This window comes from Mauremys mutica, chromosome 18 (assembly GCF_020497125.1).
Source record: "Mauremys mutica isolate MM-2020 ecotype Southern chromosome 18, ASM2049712v1, whole genome shotgun sequence".
Classification (NCBI taxonomy): Eukaryota; Metazoa; Chordata; order Testudines; family Geoemydidae; genus Mauremys; species Mauremys mutica.
In genome coordinates this window covers 29,255,856-29,283,579 of record NC_059089.1, presented here as the reverse complement: position 1 = coordinate 29,283,579, position 27,724 = coordinate 29,255,856, and the positions used below count along the sequence as shown (strand labels likewise).

At 40.3% G+C, this 27,724-nt stretch overlaps 1 protein-coding gene across 5 annotated transcripts in view; it reads right to left on the bottom strand.

Moving 5' to 3' along the window:
- GARNL3 (GTPase activating Rap/RanGAP domain like 3) overlaps positions 1–27,724 on the bottom strand; it is a 154,133-nt gene that overhangs the window by 89,007 nt on the left and 37,402 nt on the right. For 4 of the 5 annotated variants that reach the window (XM_044992942.1, XM_044992939.1, XM_044992944.1 and 1 more), the window contains 7 exons: positions 26,704–26,778; positions 15,163–15,262; positions 11,332–11,450; positions 4,538–4,602; positions 2,701–2,764; positions 2,409–2,435; positions 1,931–2,006 (listed from right to left, as the gene is read on the bottom strand). In XM_044992942.1, the coding sequence (XP_044848877.1) occupies positions 1,931–2,006; positions 2,409–2,435; positions 2,701–2,764; positions 4,538–4,602; positions 11,332–11,450; positions 15,163–15,262; positions 26,704–26,778 (526 nt within the window). Of the gene's footprint in view, positions 1–1,930; positions 2,007–2,408; positions 2,436–2,700; positions 2,765–4,537; positions 4,603–11,045; positions 11,079–11,331; positions 11,451–15,162; positions 15,263–26,703; positions 26,779–27,724 lie in introns of those variants that run through there. The other variant, XM_044992943.1, reaches the window with a different exon arrangement.

Below are 27,724 nucleotides of genomic sequence, written 5' to 3'. Positions count from 1 at the left end.
TTCAGATGGTGGTAGTTTTAAAAAAACAGTCCAGTAGAAACTAACTAGTATGCCCTGCACAGATGACCAACATAACTGCTCAAGAATAGACAGAGTCAAATCCCAGTCACTCAAGCCATCAGGTACAGGGACTGCGGGTGCAGATAAAAGATCCTCCTCCTGGGACAGACTGAGGACAGAGGAAGACGCATGAATGAGATACGCAAACCACTGTTGACGTTGCCACGCCAGGGCAACGAGTATCACCCATGCCCTGTCCTGATGTATCTTCCTTATTGCCTTCTGTATCAAGGGAAAGGCAAACATCACACTCTTCCCCGCAGTGCAGAAGGAAAGCATCTAACAGGGACTGAGTGTCCCGGCCCATTCTGGAACAGAAACAGTGGCATTTCCTGTTGGGTCGTGTCATGAGCAAGTCCACAACTGGCTGACCCCACCTCGAAAATACAGTCTGAACTAGCTTATCCTTTAAGGACCACTGGTGCATCTGAGAGCCATCTCTGCTCAGGTGATCTGCAACTACATTGTTCTCAACTGCCAGATGTAGTGCCATAGGATGAATGTCATGGAAGATACACCAATCCCATAACTTTGTCATCTCCACACACAAGGGGGTGGAATGAGTTCTCCCATTTGTCAATATAATACATTACCAATGTATTGTCTGTCATTACGTCCACAGCCTTCCCTTGCAGAATACAGAGGAATGATTTGAGAGTCAAAACCCAGTTCCAGTATGCTGATGTGCAATGCTCTCTCCTGGGATGACCAGAGCCCTCAAACTGTCAAGTAATTGGTGGTCCAACAGGGCACACCTGAGTCTGGACATACTATAAGGTGGTGAGGCATGATGATCATAACTGAAAGCTTGCCTGATGTGGGCTGGGGACCCAGGACATCCAATACTGAATGGGTCTCATTGTCAGCTGTGCAGAATCCATATGTAGTGACTGCCATAAAATCCATAAGAAACCTTGCCCCTCTGTATAGGACAACTTCAAATATTTAATTAACTCTGTCTAATTCTTAGAAACCTGTGGTCTGGTCGAAAAACTCTCCCTTCTACAGAGTTTAATATGGCCCCTTTAAAGGGAATCCTTTGAGCAGGACAGAAAGAATCCTAGGTCTGAGAGAAGTTTGGTCCTGGGGGCTCATCGGGTCCTCATGCAAAGTTGCTTTTAGCAGCTAATCATCCAAGAAAGGGTAAATGAAAATATCCTCATTCCTTAAATGAGACACATTACAGCAGAAAGACATTTTGTACGTACTCTGGGTGCCAAGGAAAAGCTAAATGGGAGCACCTTGTACTGGAAATAGTGCCCAGCCATCACGAATCAGAAATACTTTAGATGATTTTGATAAATTGCAATATGAAAATGCTAAACTAATTCTTAGAAGAGAAGACTCTACTTCTGAGGACATCAGAGGGTTTCACATCCACCCAGGCATGCGGTTAGGCAGAATGGAGGTGGGAAGGCACTTTGCCACCTTTGTAGCCTCACACTCAGTATGTGGGGTATGCTGAGGAAAGGGGTGGGGCCACAGGAGCCCTCTAGCTACACTGCTAGAAAAAAGGGTTCTACCAAAAAGTGGCACAATATTTCATAAGTGGGAATATACAGAGCTACTCAAAGTGCATTTGCAATATCACACCGGTGTCAAAACAGCAACTGTGAGAAGCTGACTTTTTAATCCTTTTATGCATAAATGTAAAAATAATGCAATATTTTACTCTAACACAAAGGCCAGCTCAGACCCTGATACTGGATTAAGTTTGCAAGTCCTGCACACAGAAAAGACCCATCATTAGCATAGCACTAATAGCCATCTCTCTTCCTCATAGTCAATATACAGGGTCAATATGCAGTCCTGTTGTTTTTCCGTTCAGGCAGCCAAAAGTGTTCAATTACCAGATGAAAAGCTGACTCACCATTGCTGAACATTTCATCGTCTGTAAGTTGACCATCTTTGGCATAAAGAACTCCAAACTTAAAATTTACGCAGCCCTGAGAAATAAAAACAGGGATATAGTGTGTTAATCAGGAAAGGTCAACAAATGTACTTTTCTTATAATTTTTCCACTAAGGATTTGTATACAAGTCCTACTTATGGAAATATATAGCCCATATCCTTGTGTTACACAAATACCACATATATATTTTTTTCCACTAATTTATCTTTAGGTCATATGATGAAATTCTATTTATGTACTTAAATGTATTCACAATGGAACTTACAGACAGACAATCTTCAGCTTTGCACGCTCCACAGTGCCTCACATTACAGTCCTTGTTACAAGAAATGACTGGTTTCTCAGTTATTACAAATAAATGGGAACTTATTCTAAATGCAAAGCTAATATTCGCTGAATGGGTTTTGTGAGTTCAAAGTGATCAGTTTACACTTACCTCTTGCTCTTCAAGAACCAGTAAATCCTGTTTAAAAAAAAAAAGCCTGGTTAGCACTCAGATAAACAAAGATCTAACCATCTTATTTCCACTCCTTTAAAAATCAAAGTTGTTTTCCTTTTCAAGTGACACTTCAATACACTTCAAGCCACAATGTTTTTTGGCAATGTCACAGAACTGTAATCTGCACTATCATGTCCTGCCACTGCAACTGAGCAACAACTAGTACAATTTATTTCTATAAATAGTGTGTTCTAAAACACAAGAGGGAAGAAAACAATCTCTTCCTTACCTTTTGTATCTCAGGGTGAAGAATTTCCCTAGGGCTTTTTTCAAATTTGTCAAGATTCATGGCACTGAAATGCAATTAAAATAATAGATTTTGTAAGAGAGAGGATATTTTTCAATATTAGCCATTTAGAGATACACATCTGCACATAAAGAATTAACTGAATAGCCATTTTATCATCTATGTTTGCATTCTAATGATCTCTTTGCCCTGTGACACTGACTACTGCATGGGAATTTAGAGAAAGAAATGAGTAAGATATTGCATTGCCAGCAAGTTAAACCTTATTTTGTTTGCATATAAAGCTCTGGGCTAAGGAACATCATAGTTATCCTTTTAATATGACACAATAGTGAATTTTGTTTTGTACACTTTTCCTATGCTTCCTAAAAAGTACCATAAGGGAAGTGAAAATCAAAACAAACGGGTGTATTATTAAGCTTGACATAAAACTACAACCTAAATATGCACAAGCAACACAGGAAAATAGAAAAATAGTCAACTGTATACATAAGAAACATCATAAAACTTTTGTAGATGCAGAAAAATACAAAATATGACTTATTAAACAGACAAAATAACCTTATCTACAGCTCTGAGTATATGAAATTTTATCCACCATCTCTCTCCTAGTCTTGTTTTACCCAACGGTTCAAGATTTCACAAAGTGGGAATTGAAGAATTCTTCAACAAAAAAAACTTCAAAAACAAACTCAAATGAGAAACTGCAGAACTGGAATTAATTTGCAAATTGGACACCATCAACTTAGGCCTGAATAAAGACTGGGAGTGGATGGATCACTACAAAAAGAAATTTTCTCTCCCTTGACATTTACCCCTTCTTGTCAACTGTTGAGAATAGGCTACTTCCACCTTAACTGAATTGGCCTCGTTAGCACTGACCCCTCACTTGGTAAAGCAACTCCCATCTTTTCATGTGCTATAATATATATTCTGCTTACTGTATTTTTCACTCCATGCATCTGATGAAGTGAGTTTTAAGCCACGAAAGCTTATGCCCAAATAAATTTGTTAGTCTCTAAGGTGCCACAAGGACTCCTCGTTGTTTTTGCTGATACAGACTAACACAGCTACCACTCTGAAATCATATACCAATGATATTCTAAATGTTAACACTGTTAACTATTGCACTTCATGGATGGGAGGACAAAAGACTAGATGGAGGGCGGGGAGGTGGTAAGATGAGTAAGACCTTTAACAACACATGGTGAGTGGGTGGGGAGTGCATTTGATTTCCTTTCCTGAAAGGGGGGGGGGGGTCAGCTTTCAAAAGTCTGGGAAACAGTGCAGAAGAGAATCCACAATATCCCACATGAGAAAGCAGAGAAGGAGAGAATCCGCTAAGAACTCCAATCTGTTTAGGAATCTTTGTTTCTTTCTTGGTTGCCTTTACCCTCTCAGCCACATTCTACTCAGATCTCTCCACCCAACTTTGTGAGGCTTCGGCTGGTCTGTCCACAAGCAAGCCCAAGATCACTTCCTCTCAAGCACCAATTAGTTAGTTCCAGTTAGTGCCAAATTTCGAAGTTAAAGATATTTCCCCACACACACTCTGCCCCACCCCCCCAAAAGGTGCTTAGAGTTGTATTTCTCCATTGCCATAGAGGTTTCACAAGGCTATTACTTGGCATTCTATAGCACCTGGACTGGAGGCACCTTCATATATGTGCTTTCCTTAAGAACTGTATTCTTTGTTTCACTGTTTTCTAAAGCCATAATGGAAAAGAAAATATGAACAGAAATAAAGCTTCTGAATGACAGAAAAGGAAAATAGGGCACAGACAAATACATTTAATGATAACTCGTTGTGAATATTTACCTTAAAATAGATTTCACTGATAATGTTTTCGTGGGACTGTAAGGGAGGCATATTTTCTGAGTACCCTATAAAGGAAAAATACTAGAAGAGGTTACATCAAATGCTGAAATTCTCTATGTAACTAAGTATGAATCTTAGTAAAAACAAGCAAACTAAAAACCAGGATCCCATCCTCAATGTTATCTAAATATATTTGTTAATTACCTGGAAAAGGGGAGGAAGAGAGTGATGTGACAAAACATGTAGAGGATGCAACATTATTTAGGCTAATTTAGAGTATAATGGAATGTGAGGAACTGCAGGGGGAATTAACAATGTTAAGTCATCTAACAGCATGAGGACTGATGAAATTAAAATGTAGACAATTGCAAGACAGTGTCCATTGAGAGGAACACGAACTATACATACAAATTAATGGGTCCTAAGTTATCTATAACTACTTAGGAAAAATTGTCACTGTATCACTATGGACTGCTAAATTGAATTTTCTCAATGTACAGTGGTAGTCAAAAAAGGCAAAACAAAATATTAAAAGCTTTATTATAATTATAATGCCATTATATAAATTGATAACATGCCGTTCACTTGGAATACTGTATTCAGTTTTGGCCACTCATCTCAGAATTAAAAAGTGTTGCAGATAAGGACAATGAAAATTATTAGTAGCATGGATAGATTTCCACAGGAGGAGAGACTAAAAAAATTAAGGCTATTTAAGTTTAGAGAGCCCATATAAGAAGTAATGTCTTACAAGTATAAAAATATTAAATTGTACAGAGAAAGTAAGTCAGGTGCTCCTCTTTACAGTCTCATAATACAAGAATAAAGGGACAGCCAACAAAAATTAAGTCCAGTAAATGAACAAATAGAAGAAAATATTTTTACAAAATGTATTATTCAACTTTGGAACTCAGTGCTACAAGATACTGCAGCAATAATCGCAGGGTTAAATAAAATATTATATATTTAGGTGGATAATAAAAATAGTTATATTAGCTAGAATAAAAGTTCATAAGGTATATAAATCCTCATGGATCAGGACTTAATCTAATCACTGAGGGTACGTCTATACTTACCGGCCGGGTCGACGGGTAGCGTTCGACTTCTCGGAGTTCGAACTATCGCGTCTAATCTAGACGCGATAGTTTGAACTCCGAACGCGCTCCCGTGGACTCCGGAACTCCACCACCGCGAACGGCAATGGCGGGGTTGACGGGGAGCCACAGACTTCGATCCCGCGGCATCTGGACAGGTAAGAAGTTCGAACTAAGGTAGTTCGACTTCAGCTACGCTATTCGCGTGGCTGAAGTCGTGTACCTTAGTTCGACCCCCCGCCCTAGTGTAGACCAGGCCTAACTGTCTTGGGTTAGGAAAAAAATAATAGCATGCCTATAGGTGAAGTTAACTACCCATTATGGAGACTCTTAAACCTTCCCATAAAGCATCTGACATTAGCCCCTGTGAGAGAGAAGCTACCTGAGTACCTGAACACAAGGATGGCTTAAGTAAGGCATAGGCACTACAGCCCTGTGTCTGGGACCTCTGCTCCCAGAGACAAGCGATTACAGCAGAATCTGAGCTCTCATTTTAAAAAGTTTCTAGTCCCCATGGTTGGGAAGAAAAACAAACATGAACTGACTGACACAGTAACATCTCCTTGAGTTTGCAGAGAGCCTGAGACAATAGCTCTGAGACGTCTGAACTACCTCATTCATCTCAATGGGATATTAATCCAAGACCTACTGCTCTGGGGAACTCCATCAACATCCAACCATCAGAAGACTGAGCATAGCAGGAGAGGAAAAAATGCAATAGGCACCAGCCCATCCACCTAATCATATGCACCCTAAGTGCTGGGAAGTGCTGAGGATGGGTTGTCCTTGCTACCATCCTTGCCATGTTGCTGCCTATACCTCTCTGAGATGGGAAGGGACAGCTGCTGTTGCCACTCTAGGTAGGGAATGGGATCACAATGCAGACACAGTGCTCTGGGAGATGTTTGATTGTTAATTTCAGGATCCATCTCCTGAAATTCCTATAAAACAGTTGTAGGATAGAGTAGGAGACTGGTCTCCTGCTATATTTTGTCAATAGATCTGGTATCTTCAAATCTCTGGGAACTGTTTCTGGAAGTGCTAGAGGGGACTGAAACTGTACACTGTTCTGTTGATCTGGGGATGGCCAACAAGGGCTTCTCGAACACGGTGGCATCTGCCAGTCTGGCCAGTAAACTATAGCCAAATCCAATTCATAACATTATCCATAATAAGGGTCCTCTTGGACTGGTTGAGAGCCAGAGATTTTCTAAGGACATACAAACTGATAGCACCTCTTGCTTGTAATTTTCTACAGATTGCAAATCTGATTACAGATCCAATCCAGAACACAGAGGCAACAGCAGTGGTCCTGGCACTAGAGAGACTAGTTTACTAGGAGAATCTGTTTTAGGAGGTTAAAGCAGAGGCCAGGCATGGTGCTCCTTTACCCTTCTTTTTTCTGACTCTGAAGATGATTTCCTCTTTCTCAATTCTTCACTTCCTGCATCCAATTAAGGTGGAGACATCAGATCCAAGTGACAATTGTGAGCACTACCGTAACAGGAGATTGGGTAAGAAGACTGGAACCGACATGTAGATCTGGCACAACATTCATAATTTCTAATTGTGTTGCTGATGATAAATTCGGATCCTTCAATTTCTGGTTTGGCTATGACAAACATAGGCTCTGTCTACACTACCGCAGTAAGTCAACCTACGCTATGCAACTCCAGCTACACGAATAACGTAGCTGGAGTCGACGTACCTTAGGTCAAGTTACTGTGGGGTCTACACCACAGGGGGTCAACGGGAGAAAATCTCCAGTCGACTTACATTACTCTTCTCGTCAGGGGTAGAGTACAGGGATTGACTGGAGATCAATCTGCAGTCGATTTGGCGGGTGGATCAATCTCAGAGCGTCTATCCCTGACGGAGTGTAGACCTGCCCATAATTGAGTTTGTAATGATATTTGCTACTTCACTCAAGTGTTTTTTCACTCTGCTATTTTAATAAAACTTTATACTAAATAACTATAAACAATAGCGATAGCTATCTTGAAGAAAGCTTTAGACCACAGGTTCAGTCTGGTTTCCTAATCCACCACTGCTGGTGCTGGAAGGGACTGAGGCAGTCAGCGCCAAACCTAGCCCCTAGGACAGGGGTCTCAAACTCAATTTACCTTAGGGCCAGTGCCAGTTCTCAAATCCTCCCAGAGGGCCAATAATGTCACTGAAGATGGTGTTCAGAAAAGAAAACGTTTATATTGTATTTTTAATTTTGAATTTCTTAGAAATAATAAAACTGTCATACAACTTTATACAATTCTTCACCTGCCAGAGAGTTTTTAGTGTTTGCCAGACACCTGGCAATGCTTCAAGTCCTGTCAGTTTGTTGATGTCTGGCCTCAGTGACTGAGCAGTTGAAACCTTCAGGACTGCAGGAAGGTGTGCATCAGATAGGTGTGTTCAGTATTTTGACTTCTTTATATTCATTATGGAAAAAAGTGACGCTGCTTCCATGGCTGACTGTGCCAGGCAAATAATGATGCTGCCTCCATGGCTGACTCTGCCCGGCGACTAGTGATGGTATCTCTGTCCCTCTCACCCAGCCAATGGGAGCTGAGGGGGGCGGTGCCTGCAGCAGACATTGCCGGCAGAGTGGCTGCATGTGTCTTTCCTCCGCAGTCCACAGTGTGGAGGTTCTTGGGCCACAGATGGCCCGCGGACCGGGACTTTGAGACCCCTACCCTAGAACTTCATGATGGTGAGGGAATGGGCAGACAAGGGCCTGAGAGTCCTCCAACAGGCAACATGAGCAAGGTTCCACCATCTCAGCTACAAACTGTCAGTGCATCCTACAGAATGCAATATGCAGAGACCACTTGAAGGAGAGCCATATGTTGTAAACATCTTAGAAGCTTTTACACACAATTCAGGGAAAAAAAGAGGGGTAGGAAATCAGAGAGCAGCTAACACTAACACTAAAAGAAAAATATCAGCCCTCTAAACTGTGGGCCACACTGTACCTATTAGTACTGGCCCACTCTGGGAGTGGAATGGAGCTGCAATGCCTTAGGAAGAACTCTGGGAAGCACAATTCAGCTTGGTGCTCCTAGGAATATATGTTCTCTGAGGCACTTAATAAGTTCCATAGACTGTGTGAAGGGGAATGGGGCCATGGCCCCACCTTTTCTGTGTCCCCCTTTGGAAAGGAGGTAGTACCAGGGAGCATATATTTTGCTATTGCAGTGCATGTTATTTTGACCTTTCAAAAGCGTGTCTGTTCTTTGTAGTAGGGTCAAGAGCTTAATGGATCACATTATGATGCCGGGACACTACATGGTTATGCCAGGGAGACAATAAGGAGAAGGCGCCTCCCTTCCATTTACATCTCCTATACAGGGGGACAAACACAATCCAGCTGGTTATGTTCCCAGCCCTATCACAAAGAAAATAAATAATTTTTTTTAGAATCACAAGACACAATACAACAGCAAAATATTTTACAGAAAAATGAAGATCGAAGAACAACATGTCTCAGTTTTCTTCCTGGTGCTGGAAGAAAATATTCCATTGACATAAAGCCATTTAGTAGGTTTCTGTAAAGCTTTTTAAAGTGGACTTAATAGACTCCCAGAGACATCATTGATGACCTTACACTTTAATTTTGATTATGCATAAAACCACTGATATTCTTTTGACTTGTAAAATGGCATGAGGTCTATTATTTACTTTATCTCAATATTTCCTGAACACACGGTGGAATTTTACTGTCATTTACTAAACCACAGAAGGAAATCCTACAAGGCTCACACCTAGACCACATCAGTTCTTAGCTGCAGAACTCTAACTATTGTATACCTGCTCCTGAAAATTTAGAAGAGCTGATCAAATGGTTGCTGAATGGCAGATGTTCCCACAGTCCTTATTTTGAGCGCATATTCAGTCATTTTATGCACTGGGTGTCATACGGTATCACACAGTAGGTGGATACAGCAAGGGCATAATCTTGTTTCAAACTCAGCCTGGGAGGTTACCAAAATTCATTAAAAAGTTATCACTAAAATTGTTATTTGGAAGACTATTTCTGTGAGTAAAGGTTTTATTGGCTAACGATCACATCACTAAAGAACCATATCAGATAAATAACAAAAGGAAAACCAAGGAAATTCAAAGAGTTTTTATTCATTTGCAGCTGATGTTTATATGTAGCACTTCTGATGACAAACACGGGACTATTAAGGCATCCAGTAGGATCAAACAACACTCACAAGCAAAACTATATAATCTGTACACTGTCCAGCTTTTCTCCTACATACAGTGGGTGCATTAAAAAGTTAATTTCAGTTTTAATTATATTTCCTATATTTAGAATGGATAATACCACTAAAACCAGTAATATCTCGAGAACTGGAATGAACTTAAATGTGCCCACTGTTCTGATTCAGCAGCCATAAATTGCTAATAATTTGGACTAGTGTATTTTGAAGTAACTGACACTTCCATCTGTCATCATATTTTTACTGTACAATGGGGGAGTCTAAAGTGCAGAATGAAGAGAACATTTCCCCCCCCCCCCCCCAATGTAATCTCAATTTTTTTTCATTTCCTTTTTGGTGGTTTTGTTTTTAATTTGTTTTTTGTAAAGACAGTCTACTCAAGAGCCAGGAAACATGGAACAAATCAATATGGATGGGGTGATTCCTAGGAAGCAAATACCACCAAGAATTGACCAAAATCTCTTCTGCAATACACGTGAGACAGGAAGTATATGTGGGTGATATTCTTTTGATGTACTCTCACTGCCTGGGAGTTGTATAAATCTGTCTAATTTTCCTGTTTGCTTTTTTAGTTTGCATAAATTATTTAAGTGGTTATGTGTTACGCCACTCTACCAACACTTCATATTTTACAATATCCTTTTCCCTTTAAACCACTTCTACTGCTTCTGCCCAGGTCACTCCCCTCCTCCACTGGCTTCATCTTGCCTTCCATATTGCACTTTTAGCTTCTTGTCATCATCTATTTCAAGACCCTTGACAACTCCATCCCTGCCTACATCTCACCTCTCTTTTCCCACTCCCATCTGTCTGCTCTCCACTCTCTTTGAATCCTTCTTCTCTGATCTTTACTTCTCCTTTTATGTTATCCCATAGACATGGATCTTCCTCTCTCTCCTTGTGATCACACATCCACCCTCTATGCATTTGTATATCTTCTTGAAATACAACTTCTGTGAAGCTTTACAATGATAATTCACTACAATGAATAATTAAAATATGCCCATTTGTGACTGAACTTCTATGCAAGTCATTCAACATACTGACAGTCCAAACTGTATGATCTCGCTAAATGCAGAATTGAACGTCCTTGGAGTAGGAATCATTCCTTCTCCTATGTTTTATATAAAGCTATCCACACTGACAGTGCTCTGAAATAGTAAATACTTAAAAATAAGTGAGTTTTAATACCTAGTTAATGACCTTTAGGCGGTCAGCAGGGGATCCAAAGGTTTCCTGTAGGTGAAGGAAGCCAGGATGACAAAAAATTAGCATCTGGAAACATGAACCCTACAGAGAAGATTTGTTTGAATTCTCTTCTGGGCTTACTCATACCATATATGTATCTCCTGTGGTAACCACAGCACAGTAGCTATGGAAAAATTTTAGAATTCAGTGGTACAACTGAGGGAAGGAAATGCCCTAAAAAACCATAGAGAACAGGCAGGCAGGCAGGCAATTAGTATTTGTTCCTTACTGTTTTTTTCCAGAGAATTGAGCGGTATTGAGGGACACGTTGATTGTTTTGGTTGGAGAGCACGACAGACAGAAAAAAAGGGTTCTTCTCTGCATCTGTACCTATGTAATTCTGATGAACTGGAAAGGAAACATGACAAGTGAAAAACAATTATACAAGGAAAAATCAATTGTTACAAAAGGAACTACATTGTTGGTAGGTTTCCAGCAGCATATTGCCAAAATCTCCTTACTCACTTTTCCCGCTGCTGAAACCTTTGTCCATGTGCTGTGATCTCTTGCCTTGATTAAAATAACCTTCTCTTGTTCAATCTCTCTGCCACTCCTCCAGCTTCCACCACTCCACCACCCTCTGAATTCTTCTACTTATTGCATCTAGTTTGAGTTCCTCATTCTAGCAGGTCCTATAATAATCTCAGTCACATTTTCCTCTGAACTCTCTCAATCCTCACTAAACACTTTCCATTCCTTTTGCTTACTCTATCCTTTGTCCCCTTCTCTGCTCTTGGTTTTGTGCTCTCTGTCATGCTGCGGTAGCAATTTCAGTGTGTATGCCCAGTCCCAGAATACACAACATCTGCATTTAACATTTGGTCTATGCTGGTCAATAATGGCTTTACTGAAGCCTAATAAAACAAAAAAGGATGCCATCGATTTTAAGGAAGACACATGATTTGAGAAAATGTTTTTAAATTATGAAAGGTCTGTGTTATCACTGATGTTTTAAATACACACAGAAAGGTCATAGAATTCATAATTATGGTTCCAACAGCAACTATGCCTCAGTCACCTTACCACAATATTAAATATTATATATTATGTATTTACAACTTGAGCTTCCATTTCTGTGGGAAACAACTTTAAAATTCCAATCTTTTGTACATTTAAAATCTCAGCTATACATTGTTTTTGCATTTAATTACAGCAAGTTAAGGTTCCTACAGCATTAACTCAGATGTATTTTTGTTTTTCTATTCAAATGTGTATCGTCATATTAATGTCATTATGTACATCATAATATACAGAGTATGTTGACCATATTAACTGTGTTATAACCTTAACGTTTTCAAGTTCCTGGCTTTTTGCAATGATAATTGTAAACTTAATGCTGCCTTGAAGCTTCCATTTAGCATGTAATAACTGACAAAACATTAATAGCAGGCAGTTGGTGTTATGGACCCAAGATTCATCATACAAAGGAGATGTCAGCTTCAGTGGAAGTTTTAATGATTTTAAGGTCCAAAATGTTTGAGAAAAGGCTTGAAATTGCTCATATTTAGCCTAGAGAAAAGAAGGCTGGGGTGTAGGTGTGTGTGACGTGAGAACAGTCTTCAAATATGTAAAAGGTTGTTATCAAGAGGATGGTGATCTATTATTCCTCATGTCCACTGAAGGTAGGACAAGAAGTAATTGTCAATCTACAGCAAGGAAGATTTAGGTTAGATATTAGGAAACACTTTCTAACTATAACCAGACTAGGTTACCAAGGGATGTTGTGGAATCCTTGATATTGGATGTGTTTAAGAACAGGTTGACAAACACCTGTCAGGGAAGGTCTAGGTATCTATAATCCTGCCTCAGTGTGGGGGCATGGACTAGATGGCCTCCTGACGTCCCTTCCATCCCTACATGTCTATGATTCTATCAATGAGATAACTAACATGAGTAAGGCCACCACAATTTTACCCTAAAATGTGCTAGACACCTACTGAAAATCAGTTCTCTGAATAACAATAAATACACTTCATTTTTTTTTACCAAAACTATTTGCAGAGGGCAAAGCTGACACAGTCCTGTTTTTACTGTTGCTGAATCCAAGAGGTTGATCCTCTGTGGAGATCTGATTTCACAATGCAGATACAACTCACCTGCCCTTTAAAACTTGGCTTTCTCGATTTATTATAGTACTGACAGATCATCTACTCTATATATGTTTATATAAATAGTAACCATGATGCTTTCTTTTTAGAGAAGCCATGACAGCATTAGGTCAAGCCTTTTCTCTCCTCATTCTCTCCCCTGCAAACAGGCCAAACTGAGAATATGTCACTTGCAAAGCATGCTAATGAACTTGGAAGCTCAGCAGTTCCCAAATGTGATAACATGCAGTGCACAACTCCTGCTCTTTCCATTTCTAAAGTTTATAAATTGATATACTACAGCCAACACCATTCTTTAATCAGCATTTCCACTGAGTAGTTTCAGTGTTGTGTGCGATTTCAAAAGTAAATATTCAGTTGATCCAATAGCTTCCAAAATACCTCAGAAATTTGGCTTTTTTTAGGACTTAGTCTCTAGTCTCTGGCACCCGAGGTTATTTTTAAGAACATGACTTAAAGGACCACTGTCAATAGATTCAAATGTTAAAGTTTCTATTTTTCTTGCATCTGTTTGTAAAATGCAAGTAATTTTGAGAGATTTTTTCCAATAAAACTTCTTATTTAAAAATATATTTTTCTAGCTATCCAGCACTAACAGGCAAATTCAAAACCACCTAGTATGCACAAGGAAGCAGCTATGAAAAACTGGTGTATACAGCCTAACCCTAGTGAACATCCCTACAATAACAAACCAGATTGTGCATTTTATTTATTTGTTTGTATGTACTCAGGTAGTGCTTAGGAGCCCTTGTCATGGACATTGTGCTAAGCACTGTAGAAACACAAATAACAGAAAGGTAAAAATGATTTTCAGAAATAGATGTTTAAGATTTCAGGTTGTGTATTAGAAAACAAAATGAACAGAATAAAGACTCTGGCAAACACATTAAGAAATCCTGATTCTGTCAGCTTTAAAGGACTTAATGAAGAAAGCATGGAAATCAAAAACTTGATCCTCACTACAAAGAGCAATGGTTTAAATTTAGAAGATGTAAGAGAAAATGTATTGAGGAATTGTAGCTTCAAGGGGAAGAGAGGGATTTTTTTGTTTTGTTCTGTAAAGTTTATGTTTCAAGTCTCTCAAACTACAGGATTCTGCCATCTCAGTTCTTTCCTATTAAATCTGTGAAGAAAAGCCATTTCCACTGATTTCCCTTAAAGTCTTTTGCAAATATGCCATCTCACAAAATATTGCTACATTATAGGGAGCAGCATAATTGCTATTTTTAGACTTACAAAGCCAAGTAGGGGCCTAACTGACTAATCTGGTGAGATCCTGCCAACTCAATGGGCCAGTTCTGGAAAATATTTTGTGAAAAAGAACAAGGACAATTGAGTAAGACACTTCAGATATGATATAAACTAACCTGAACCTTCACTCAAGTCTTAACTGAGCCTAAACTTTTCCTGATGTGCAACTAACTTGGCCTTCAACAATTCACATACACTTCAAGTTTATTTCCTTATTTTGTCTGGGACAAGAAGTAGAACAAAAAAATCCTTAAACAAAACGTGTTCTGAAAACATTTTTACGTTATAGAAAAGTGAGGAGCACTAGAATTCTTGAAAGAAACCCTGATGTGACAAGACTTCTTGGGTTTGGGGCTTCTCTCTCATGTCAGTGCTAGAAGTTTAGGTTCCAATGGACTAGCAGTAAAGTCTGCAGTGCAGTGAATGATTACAGCTTTAGTGACCAAATACTACCATGTGCTCATCCTGGATTGTATTGTGCCCCCAATAACATCAGAAGCTAAGCTCTTTGGGGCATGGAACCACCTGTCTGCCTCAGTCCATCTTCTGTACAGCACTGCACACACTGAAGGTGCAATATTAATAATAAGAAATAAAGTCAATCCCATGCTCTTTAACAATTGCAATTACTCAAATGTGAAAAGTATTTCTCATTTATTTAAAATCATGTTTAAGCCATTTACAAAAGTGTAATTAATTACCTTTTCCTAGAAAATATTTGAAATACCATCTGGTGTGGTACTCTGGGTTTTCCAAGTGCACATCTGTTCTGCGCCATGTACCTGGGGTGAAATCTGCATTCTGAAGCAGAAACAGAATTGGGAAATTATTAGAGTAAACCTTTCCAAATGCAAAAGGTGGGGGAGGGGGGAATAATGCAGGAAAAAGTCAAGCAAAATTAGCTTAAGTGCACCTGTGGAGTTTGATCCTTATGCCCATTCTTCATTCAAAAGCCTGGAGCTGATTTGGAAATCTATTTTAATGTACTCAGTGCTTTTTTTGCCTGTGTCTTCACAAACAAGGTCAGCTCCCAGACTATTACACTGGGCAGCACAGCATGGGGAGGAGGTGACCAACCCTCTGTGAAGAAAGAAGTGGTTCGGGACTATTTAGAAAAGCTGGACGAGCACAAATCCATGGGGCCGGATGTGCTGCATCTGAGGGTGCTAAAGGAGTTGGCGGATGTGATTGCAGAGCCATTGGCCATTATCTTTGAAATTTCATGGTGATCAGGGGAGGCTCCGGATGACTGGAAAAACGCTAATGTGGTGCCCATATTTAAAAAAGGGAAGAAGGAAGTTCCGGGGAACTACAGGCTAATCAGCCTCACCTCAGTCGCTGGAAAAATCATGGAACAGGTCCTCAAGGAATTAATTCTGAAGCACTTAAAGGAGACCAAAGCATGGATTCAACAAGGGCAAGTCATACCTGACTAACCTAATTGCCTTCTATAACGAGATAACCGGCTCTGTGGATGAGGGGAAAAGCAGTGGACATGTTATTCCTTGACTTTAGTAAAGCTTTGATACAGTTTCCCATAGCATTCTTGCCAGCAAGTTAAAGTAGTATGGGCTGGATGAATGGACTATAAGGTGGACAGAAAGCTGGCTAGATCGTCGGGTTCAATGGGTAGTGATCAATGGCTCCATGTCTAGTTGGCAGTCGGTATCAAGCAGAGTGCCCCAAGGGATGGTCCTGGGGCCGTTTTTGTTCAATATCTTCATTAATGATCTGGAGGATTGCGTGGACTGCACTCTCAGCAAGTTTGCAGATGATACTAAACTGGGAGGAGTGGTAGATACACTGGAGAGTAGAGATAGGATACAGAGAGAGCTAGACAAATTAGAGGATTGGGCCAAAAGAAATCTGATGAGGTTCAACAAGGATGAGTGCAGAATCCTGCACTTAGGACGGAAGAATCCCATGCACTGCTACAGATTAGGGACTGAATGGCTAGGCAGCAGTTCTGCAGAAAAGGACCTAGAGGTTACAGTGGACGAAAAGCTGGATATGAGTCAACAGTGTGCCCTTGTTGCCAAGAAGGCTAACAGCACATGACTTATGAGGAGAGGCTGAGGGAACTGGGATTGTTTAGTCTGCAGAAGAGAAGAATGAGGGGGGATTTGATAGCTGCTTTCAACTACCTAAAAGGGGGTTCCAAAGAGGATGGATCTAGACTGTTCTCAGTGGTAGCAGATGACCGAACAAGGAGTAATGGTATCAAGTTGCAGTGGGAGAGGTTTAGGTTGGATATTAGGAAAAACTTTTTCACTAGGAGGGTGGTGAAGCACTGGAATGGGTTACCTAGGGAGGTGGTGGAATTTCCTTCCTTAGAGATTTTTAAGGTCAGGCTTGACAAAGCCCTGGCTGGGATAATTTAGTTGGGGATTGGTCCTGCTTTGAGCAGGGGATTGGACTAGATGACTTCCTGAGGTCCCTTCCAACCCTGATATTCTATGATCTTATGATTCCATGATATTTTGAAATGAGCAAGGCTGGATAATTTACACTCATACATTTCTAATGAGCTGGACTGTTAATGATGATTTTCATTAAATCTTGAAATAGTGGTCAGATACAGAAGTCTGGAAGAAAGTGAATGTTGAGCTATCACTTAAAAAGTACAAATGGGATGACCAGGTAATTATAGGTCTGTCAGACTGACATCAATCCCAGGCAAAAGAATATGAAAGCCTGAAACAGGACTTGATTAATCAAGAAAAAAGTATAGTTAATCCCAATACATATCTTTTTTAAGGAACGTATATTTTATCAAACTAATTTGATTTTTAACTTATGAGATTACAAGGTTGGAGGATAAAGATAACAGTATTGATGTAACAGAGTTTTGTAAGGAATTTTGATATAGGACCACATAACTATATGGCACATATTAAATGATTAAAAACTGGCTAACTGATAGATCTCAGAATGTAACTCTAACAGGGAATCATCTGCAATAGAGTGTATTTCTAGTGGGGTCCAGCAGGGATCTCTTCTTGGCTCTATCCTATTTAACATTTTTATTAATGACTTACAAAAAACCATAAAATCATCACTGATAAACAGGGGCAGCCCTAGACTAGCTGCCAGCAACTGGCACTCTAGATGACCCATGCAATCGGTATCCCCCACCCCCAAGCCCCAAGGGCAGATCTAGGCTGAGGTTTTTGGTAAACTGGGAAACATTTTGCCTCTTTTTTCCTTTTAATGTTTTAAGTGTTTTTTTTAAAACAGAGACTTAATTATTCAGTTTGTCCATCTGTTTGTCTGTCCAACCAATGTTTCTGAGATCAGATAAAATAGAGACACGAAATTTTCAGAATAGAGTTGTACACGACAGCTAGATGATATTTCAGTCCAATTTCAAATAAAAATTCATTAAAATGTTAATTACCATTTTTATTATTACAAATCCAAAATCATCCATTACGCTATCCTGCTTTAACTGCCATTACCACCACATTGAATATAGAAAGAAATAAGAAAACTCTTCAATGAACTTTAACCTGTATTTACAAAACACTCTGAATAAAAAATACTCTGTGCTCTTAAAACATGACTTTTCTTGTTTTAAGTTTTGAAAATTCAGTCACTAGTTCTTTTAGATTCAATTTTCCAGCTATTTCATGCTCTACTGACATTGTGGCAAGTCCAACAAGTCTCTCTTGCACCATTGCTGAACACAGATATGTTTTTAACTTTGAGAAGCTACATTCCCCACTAGCTACGGAAACTGACAAAGTTAAAAGAATGCATAGAGCTATAAAAATGTTTGGAAATCTGTCTGAGTTTATTTTCACAAACAAACTTCAGTACTTCTTCAGGAGTGGAATGTTTCTTAAGTCATCTTGAAAAAGCCTGAAGCTCACTACACAAATCTGTAGCATCAATGTCTTCTGAATTTTCATGAGTCAATACCGACTCTCCGCTCTACGACCGGCTATGCGACCTTGATGTATATTAGAGTTAGATGTCACTAGCATTGCAGCTCTCACCATTGGCGGATGCGTTTCATTGTGGCTGAGTTATTACTTATCAAAATTGCAGAGTGGGTTATCTTGACCCTATGTCGCAAATTGAAAAAAAAATCACTAAAATATTATTTATTTTGCAATAAATAAAAAATTTGACATATTAATAAATCAGAAATGTAGAGAAATGAATTAGAATTCATATTCTCTCTGTGCGCACACGGGAATTGAAATAATGACATCTTCATTATTTTATTTGGGTTTTTTTCATCTCCTTTTTTTTTTTTTTTTTTTTACTTTAATTAGATTTTTTTCCTCAAATTTGGTGCCCCTTTTAACTTGGCACCCTACACGACCACCTAGTTTGCCTGTATGGACGGGCCACCATTGCTGATAAAGTTTGCAGATGACAAAAAGATTGGGGAAAGTGGTAAATAATGAAGAAGACAGGTCACTGATACAGAACCATCTGGAATGCTTGGTCAACTGGGCGCAAGAAAACACCACATGTTGTAATATAACCAAATGTAAATGCATACATTAAGGAACCAAGGATGTTGGCCATACTTACCAGATGGGGGACTCTATCTAGGGAAGAAGTGACTCTGAAAAAGACTTGGGAATCATGGTGAATGGTCAGAAGAAAATGAAGTCTTAGTCCATGCTATGACCAAAAGGCTAATTCAATCCTTGGATGCATAAATAGGGGACTCTTGAGTAAGAGTAGGGATATTATATTACCTCTTTACTGTACTGGAATACTGAAAGCAGTTCTGCTGTCCACAATTCAAGGAGAATATTAATACACTGGAGAGGGTCATATAAATTAGAGAGGGTTCAGAGCAGAGCCACGAGAATGGTTAAAAGACCAGAGAACATACTTTACAGTGAAAGACAATACACTCTATCTTTAACAAAGAGAAGGTTAAGGTGTGACTATACAGTTAATAAGTACCTACATGGGGACCAGAAATTTGATAGAGGGATCTTCAATCTAGCAAAGATATAACAACCATCAACAGCTGAAAGTTGAAGCTAGACAAATTCAGACTAGAAATAAGGCACAATTTTGTTTTTAAAATAGTGAGTGTAGTTAAACAATGAAACAACTTACCAGGGGTCATGGTGGATTCTCCATCATTGGAAATTTTTAATCAAGATTGGATGTTTTTCTAAAAGATATGTTCTAGTTCAAACAGGAATTAACTGAGGGAAGTCCTATGCAGAAGATCAGACTACTTGATGATAATAGTCCTGTGCCGGGCTGGACCCCTCCGTCTGGGATACCACCTGATGTGCTGGGATCCCACTGGTTCTGCCAATTTCAGCAGCCTGGGTTTCCTCACCCTGTCTTAGTTGTGCCAGGCCCTCAAGCCTTCTCCAGCACACACACATAGATAGGGACACACCCAGCTGCAAATGGACACAGAGACAATGAGATCAGCTATGTGTGGGAGGAATCAGCTTGGGGATTCACCCAGCACTCATGTGCACACCCCCTTTGGGGTGTAAACCCAAAATAATATTGTCTTGCACTGTACAGAAAAATCTGCACAGCACAAGCTCATAAAAATCGCCCTCTCTCTCAGTGTAGAAAAAGAGATATGCACAGCTTCTTGACCCCCCAGATATAAAATGCACAAACTGGGTTATGTTATAAACAAGAAATAAGTTTATTAACTACAAAAGGTAAATTTTAAAGTGATTATAAAGGATAGCAAACAGAACATAGCAGATTACTGAGCAAATAAAACAAAACACACAAACTAACCTTAATACACTCAAGAAACAGGTTACAAAATTTAATTTCTCACCCTAAATGTTGTTTTAGGCAAGTTGCAGAGTTTCTGTACCTTAAAGTTCCAGTTATTTCTCTTTATAGACTGGACCCCTGTCTCACCCTGGACTCAACCCTGCCTTTCCCTTAAGGTGCTTTTAGCAGTCTTCCATCCTAGGCAGGCAATGGAGGAGAGTCTTGTTTGCCTTACTCTTCAGCCTTAAATAGAATTTACATAAGGCAGGAAGTTTTTGTTTCCAGTGGAAAAATACCAGCAGTGTCCAAGGTGGTACTCCATACCAGGTGACATCATTAGATGACCCTGCAGTGTTAAAGCAACATCCCAGGAAGCTCCTCAGGAAGGTGGAAGATTAGTATCTCCAAAGTTCTATTGTCCTTCTTAAATGACTCATTCGGGCTGATTGCCTACTGTCTGGTGGGCATTCCCCCAAACACACACACAGTTGTAACTGTTACATAATCAATATTCCAAACTTTAGATACAGGAGGTGACAGATCATGAGACTGATAACAGGTAATGGAGCCAGATATCCATCTAGAGAGTCTCTGCTTGGAAACTGGAGATCCAATTCTGTCCGCAATGGAAAGAAATAATCTGGGAGATTTTCTAAAGGATTTAGTCCTGTCTAGGTCAAAGGCTAATGCCCTTCTGACACCGAGTGTACGTAATGCCACATCTTTCCCTTATTCAGATGTGCTTTGGGGAAAAAATGGAATGTGGATAGGTTGGTTTATGTGAACATCCAAGGATACCTTTGGTAAGAACTTGAGGTATGGTTGTAATATGACCTTATCTTTAAAAAATACTGTGAATGGAGGCTATGCCATCAGAGCCCCTCTCTCTCCCACTCTTCAAGCAGAAGTAATGGCTATGAGAAAGGAGGGAGCAGGTAGCCATACTTTCAAAAGGAGGGGCCTCATAAGGCATGTAAGCACCAAGTTGATGGCCCAAACTGGAGTAGGGCATGTGACTTGTGGAAAGAGGTTCCCCAGTCCTCTGAGGAAATATAATCATTGTAGGATGACTCAGCATGAAAAAACCCTCCACCATAGGATGGAAGGCTGTAATAGCTGCCAAGTGTACTCTAACGGCGCTCAGAGACAAGCCCGTCATTTTTAGATCAAAAATGTAATCTGGTATATCTGACAGCAGAGAGGAATTAGGTGAAAGATGTCAGTAACAGCAATGACTGAATCTCATCCACATTTGTAGGTAAGTATTGGGGTGGATTGTTTCCTACTACATAATAGCACTCTCTTTACATCCTCAGAACAGATTGATGTTTTTAGACCTGCAAACCAATTAGCCATGCCTTGAGTTAAAGAACATCAAGGCTGGAGTGAAGACTTTGACCGGCATCCAGAGAGAGAAGATGGGGATGGTCCGGAGAGTGATCAGTCAAGCCATAGCAAGCTTGGTGAGGTAAAGGAACTATGTTTGTCTCGGCCATGTCGGAACTACGGCTGGCCTTGTCTTTCCTTACTTTGATCAATACTTTGGATATCAAGGAAGCTCGGGGAATGCATACAGGAGTCCAGTGAAGGAAGAAGGCATCTCTCAAGGAGCGCCAACCTAGCCCGCCTCTCAAGCAGAACTGGAGCACTTCTTGCTCTTTACCGTGGCAACTAGATCTATCTGCAGGATACCTGAGCCTCAAAATATGTAATAGAGCGTAGTGGGATCTAACTCCCATTCATGATCTTGTGAGAAATGCCTGCTGAGGGTATCTGCTGTGAATTTTTGCACACCTCTGCTGAGGTGTAAGCTGCTGAGATGTTGATCTGATTTCAAATCATCAATTCAAGAGCCTCACTGCTTTGGGCACAGAGGGAAGGTGATCTCGCATCCCCTTGACAGTTGATATAGAACATGTATGACGTTGTCTGCCACAATCTTCATATATTTGTCCCTGATCAGTGGAAGGAAATAGAGACAGGCATTTCTGACTGCTCTGAGTTCCAGTAAGCTGATATGCAGGATAGATTCAAGAGATGACCACCTGCCTTGAGCAGTGTGAGTGTCTAGATGGGCTCCCCATCCCGATAAGGAGGCATCTGTTATTATTAGTGTTGAAAATGGTTGAACAAAAGGGCCCCCTGTGCAAACATTTTGAAGGTCCTTCCATCAGTCGAAGGATTTTTTCCACAATGAAAGGCATTGAGAGTAGTTTGTTCCAACTGTGTTTGTTCAGCAAATAAACAGTGCTGAGCCACCCCTAGAGGTCGCGCATGTGAAGTCTCACATGGCTTATCACAAAAACACCAACTGCCATATGCCCCAACAGCTCTAGACAGTTTCTGGCCAATGTTTGTGGTCTGATCTGGACTCTACTAAGTTGGATAGAACTATGAACCTGTGTAGAGGGAGGTATGCTTTGGCTGCTATTGCATCCAAGTAAGCTTCTATAAACTCCAAACTTTGTATGGAGGTTAGGGTGGACTTTTGGATGTTTAACTACAGTCCCAGTCTGAAAAATAGATCTATGGTCCTTTGAGTGGCCAATAAGGATTAGTTGTAGGAGAATCCCTTGAGCAGCCACTACTGAGAGAACTTTTGAGAACACTTTGGTGCTGAGGAGAGACCAAATGGGAGCATCCTCTCTTGGAAATGCTCTCTACCCAGAGCGAAGTGGAGGAACCTTCTATGGGAGAGGTGAATCACTATATAAAAGTAAGTGTCAGGGGTTGAGAACCAATCCCCTTGGTCCAGTGAAGGAATTATTGCTGCAAGAGTTGCCATCCTAAACTTCTGAACCTTTACAAATCTGTTGAGTAATCTTAGATCTAGAAGGGGTCTCCAAGTGCCATTCTTTTTCGGAACCGAGAAGTATCTGGAATAAAACCCCTTTTCTCTGTGTTGTGTAGGAACTGGTTCTATAGCACCCTAATTCAGGAGAGAACCTATTTCCTGTCATAGAAGGTGCTCATGAGAACGGTCCCTGAAGACAGATAGGGAAGTGGTGTTGGATGGCAGGAGTGAAATAAAGTGGATGGAATTTCTTGTTGAAATCATCTTGGCAGAAGTGAAAAAGATGGTAACTGAAGTAAGGGAGACAAGCAAATGGTTGCAGTAGGTATTAACAGGAATGGTAACCAGCACTTCAACCACCCCATCAAAACTGATGTTTCTAAGTTGTCAGTGGTGAGGTCAATGCCTCAGAGGTAGATGGTCTCCTCTTCTGGAACCGTTGCCTCTTACATTGGGGTTTGTAATATCTCTGGCAGGAAACTGAGCGAGACAAGATCTCTGCACTATCCGGGACTTACTGAACTTTCTTTTCTGTGCAGGCGTGTAAATTTGCAGAGAACTCAATGTGGTCCTTGATTCTTTTAAGGTATATAGAGACTCATCAGTCTTTTCTGCAAACAGCTTCGATCTGTCAAAAGGAAGGTCCCTCAACTGTATTTTGGACTTCCCTCAGAAACCCCAATAGCTGAAGCCAGGACCTTTTGCTAAAGTTGAACTGTTTGCTTGCCTTCCACCAGAGATGAACCAAAATCTGTCTGTTCCGCTTGTACTCACCAGGCTTCGGCAGCAGTTCAGCGGCAGGTCCTTCACTCGCTCCAAGTCTTCCGCTACACTGAAGGACCCGCTGCTGAAGACCCGGAGTGAGTGACGGGCCCGCCACAGAAGTGCCGCCGAAAACCTGGAGTGGCTCGCGGGGCCCCTGTGGGGCCCGGGGCAAATTGCCCCACTTGCCCCCACCCCCGGGAGCTGGCTAGCAGCACAATTGACAAAAGAGTTCTTTGTGTCAGTAACTACTACAAACACAAGAGAAGGTTCACTTTGCTTGCAGCTCAGCAGTCAGAATAAAAAAGAAAGATTAAATGCTGAGCAGCTGTACTTGCATCAGACGGGTAACTTCTGTTTCCTGGGAGTCAACTGACCAGTCTTAGGATAGAAAGGACACCATTCAATGCAATTGTGGGATAGCAGTGGCAGACTCTCAGGACCCAAGTCTGACAGACCTGGGCTCAAGCTGCGTTCATACTGCAAAATGACGGAGTTTGGACCCGAGTCCCTGTGGGGCCAAAGCTTGCATCCTCTATTCCTGCAGAATCCTGGGACCTGGAGCTGAGTCAGACAGATTGTGTGTAGATGAAGGGGGGATTTGGGTTCAAGCTGGAGTCTGAGCCTGGGTTTACATTGCAGTGTAGGCATACCCTTGGACTACTGTGTTAACTCTTGCACTTTCAGTCAGACTATTCATTTCATCTATACAACCAAGCACACAGCAGCAATACTACAACTACTACAACTACAAAGAACAAAGAAGCTGCACACCACCACATCAAGAAACGGCAACCTTCCAGCCCAGCACTGCTTCTACAACATAATCACATTACCCAATACTTTGACATGCACTGATGAGATGAAGCACTGCATTAAATTTTTTCTTATAAAACTTTTAAATGGGATACCAAAATAATATTGTAATTTAAGGTACCAAACAAGTTTCTCCTGCTAAACACCAGACTGTGTAAAGTTTAAACTATGTACTCATGGAAAGGAGACATAAGCTAATCTGGGTAAAAAGAGATAAATAGTGGGACTTAATTTAAATGTAAGATTCTTAATAGTCTTTAATTTGCCTGTCTCAGGACCACTCCTTAAATAGCATCTTTTAAATAGCTGAACTTAAATATTTCTTTGGTTTCATAAGACTTAATTAAGATCACTCACCTTTGATCATATATAAATTGTTTAACCATGGTAAACCAAATACAATTCTCTAACCCTTAAACCCAAAATTCCTTGTCCCATATATACAAACTGTTTTAGTGCTCAATGATACATTAAGGCAGGACTCTACTGATTTGGGAACCAATATACTTTGATCCTATCTTATGTAGAGAAGAGTGTCCCCACCAGAGAGGGCCCAACTCTTACAGTGTAATCGCCATTAAAAACTCTCCATAGATACAAATACAGAAGAGATTGCAACTGAAGTAATTGAAGCATTATTTATTGCTTATGCTCTGTTTTTGTTTTATCTTATTTTCTCCCTTTCATTAGTAATAAACTAATCCTAGTTAATAATTAAAATTATTTTGCTTATCTGTAGTTGTGCTGTCCCTAAAGCATAGCAAGAACCCCATTTAACTAAAATAATGAGTCACATCCCTGAAATGGCATTAAGAGAAACAATTATTGTTTCTTGTTTCTCAAGATTATAACTTTTTAGTAATTTTTAGGATGTTACTTGGTGCTCAATACCTTAACACATCCCTTTCCACCACACAAAAGGTATTTCTTCAGTAATGCATGCTAAGCAACTGACTTACAGAGATCATCCCAATGCCCCTATCACTTCAAAAATGAAAATTATTATAGAGGGCAATATTCCTCTAGGTGTAGATAGCTAATATAATGCCCTCTGCAGCACTTAAATCCTATATTGAGGCAATGTTGGGTGATGGCAGTATGGTGGCTCAGGTGGGGTTGATAAAGAGAATGGTTGTCCACGTGGGATCAACATGAAGGGAAAGGCTGGGGTAAAGTCATGGGATTATAACAGAACCTGTTCAAATGGTCTGAAAGATTCAAACACCCTTGTTTTCTTCCTTTCCTCAACTCGTTCTTTAACATCCCCATATTAGGCCACCTTTCTTCAGAACAAACAGGTCCTGGACACAATTCCCTCCTGAATCTATCTGCTCTGATCCTGAAATCTTTAAGGAAAAGAGGGAAGGACTCTGCAAAGCAACATGGAGGCTGTCTCTGCACCACTCCCGGCCCCTGCTAGGAAGGAAGGATCTAGCTTGAGTTTAGAATTTAGATTGCCCATGATGTGTTATACATGGCCAGCCAGGCCGATGTAAAATACATGGATTTAAAATTAAATATACTGACTCACATGAGAAAGTCTGGGGATAGAAGTAGCAGAGCTGGAAGTAGGATTATACCTTGATCAGGATTCTATATCTTGTCTCAAAAATGTAGGAAAATAATTTTATATCAAGAACACATTACACACACACAACCATACTGGATCAGATTATTAGTCAGATTAGTCATGCAATCCTGCATTATCACTCTGGTACAGGTTTACATCAGATGCTTCAGCAAACTCCCACCCTCCCCACAGTAATGTATGCAGCTAATTGTGAAATGATTGGTAAGGGGCCCTTTTCTGCCCCAAATTCACCAATTTATATTCTACAGTGTAAAGCTAGGTTATCCTTCACTATATCAAATATCTATTTTTAGAGTTAGAAGACTGAGAGGAACTAGACATATCCATGAACGCTTCTGAGAGGAAAGTGCTCTCACAATACCCAATCACTGCAGCTGAATAAATTTCCTTGCATTGAATATCAACCTTGTATATTGAATTAATGACCTCCTGAGGTCTCTTCCAACCCTAATCTTCTGATACAACACTTCAGAAATTTGAAAATGCTGTTATTTAATCGATTGATCTTTGAATAGGAAAAGGCAATAGCTATAAACAGAGGCTTTTCCTTACCTCATCAGAAGATCCGTTTTCCACTCGGAAACGTCCAGCTCTTTGAATGGCTCCATCAGCATCACTAGATATAAGCTGTGAAAAAAGAGTTAAAGTTAGAGATACAAATTCTGACTTCAAAAGCCTCCACCTAATCAGAAATTAAAAACAACAAAACCAGTTTGGCTTCCGCCATCTTAGCCAGAGGTGTGCAACCCGTCCTTCCCCTCTCCCTCAAAGATAAGCTCAACTCAGAGTAATAATTATCAGTTTGGCCAACAAAAGACAACTTCCACCAGAAATTAATTCATTGTAGCTATAAGGACTAAGGCAGGGGAGGGGCTCTTGTGTTCACCTGTTGAAGTGGCTTGCCCACTACAAATTACAAGTTTTTTTGGTCTCAAATTTTGGCTTCACCGACTCAAAGCCAAGCAGGCTCAATACTGAGAGGCCCCGACTATGAGAGATGCAATTCCACTAACTTATTACCTGAAGATAGACAGTTTTACATAAGGAGAGAAAACTAGGCTGCCTGGACCATGACATATGCATACTGTGATGGGTTGAACCGCTCTCCTGGAGCACCACCTGATGTGCTGGGGTCTCACTGAGCCCACCTTTTCTACCAGCCTGGGTTTCCTCAGTTTATTTTTGCTGTGCTAGGCTCTCAAGCCTTCTCCAGCACACACACAGGTAAGGCCACACCCAGCTGCAGACAGACTGAAATAAGCTCCGTTTGGGAAGATTTATCTAGAAGAATGACCAGCAGTCACGTTCACACCTCCTTTGGAGTATAAACCCAACATAATATTGCCTTGCACTGCATAGCAAGATCTGCACAGTGCAAGCTCATAAGAATTGACCCTCTCCCTCAATGTGGAAATAGATATGCATAGCTTTTTGAATTGCACAAACTGGGTTTTGGAATAAACTAAAAACAGTTTATTAACTATAAAAGGTAAATTTTAAAGTGATTATAAAGGACAGCAAACAGAACAAAGCAGATTACTGAGCAAATAAAACAAAACACGCAAACTAAGCT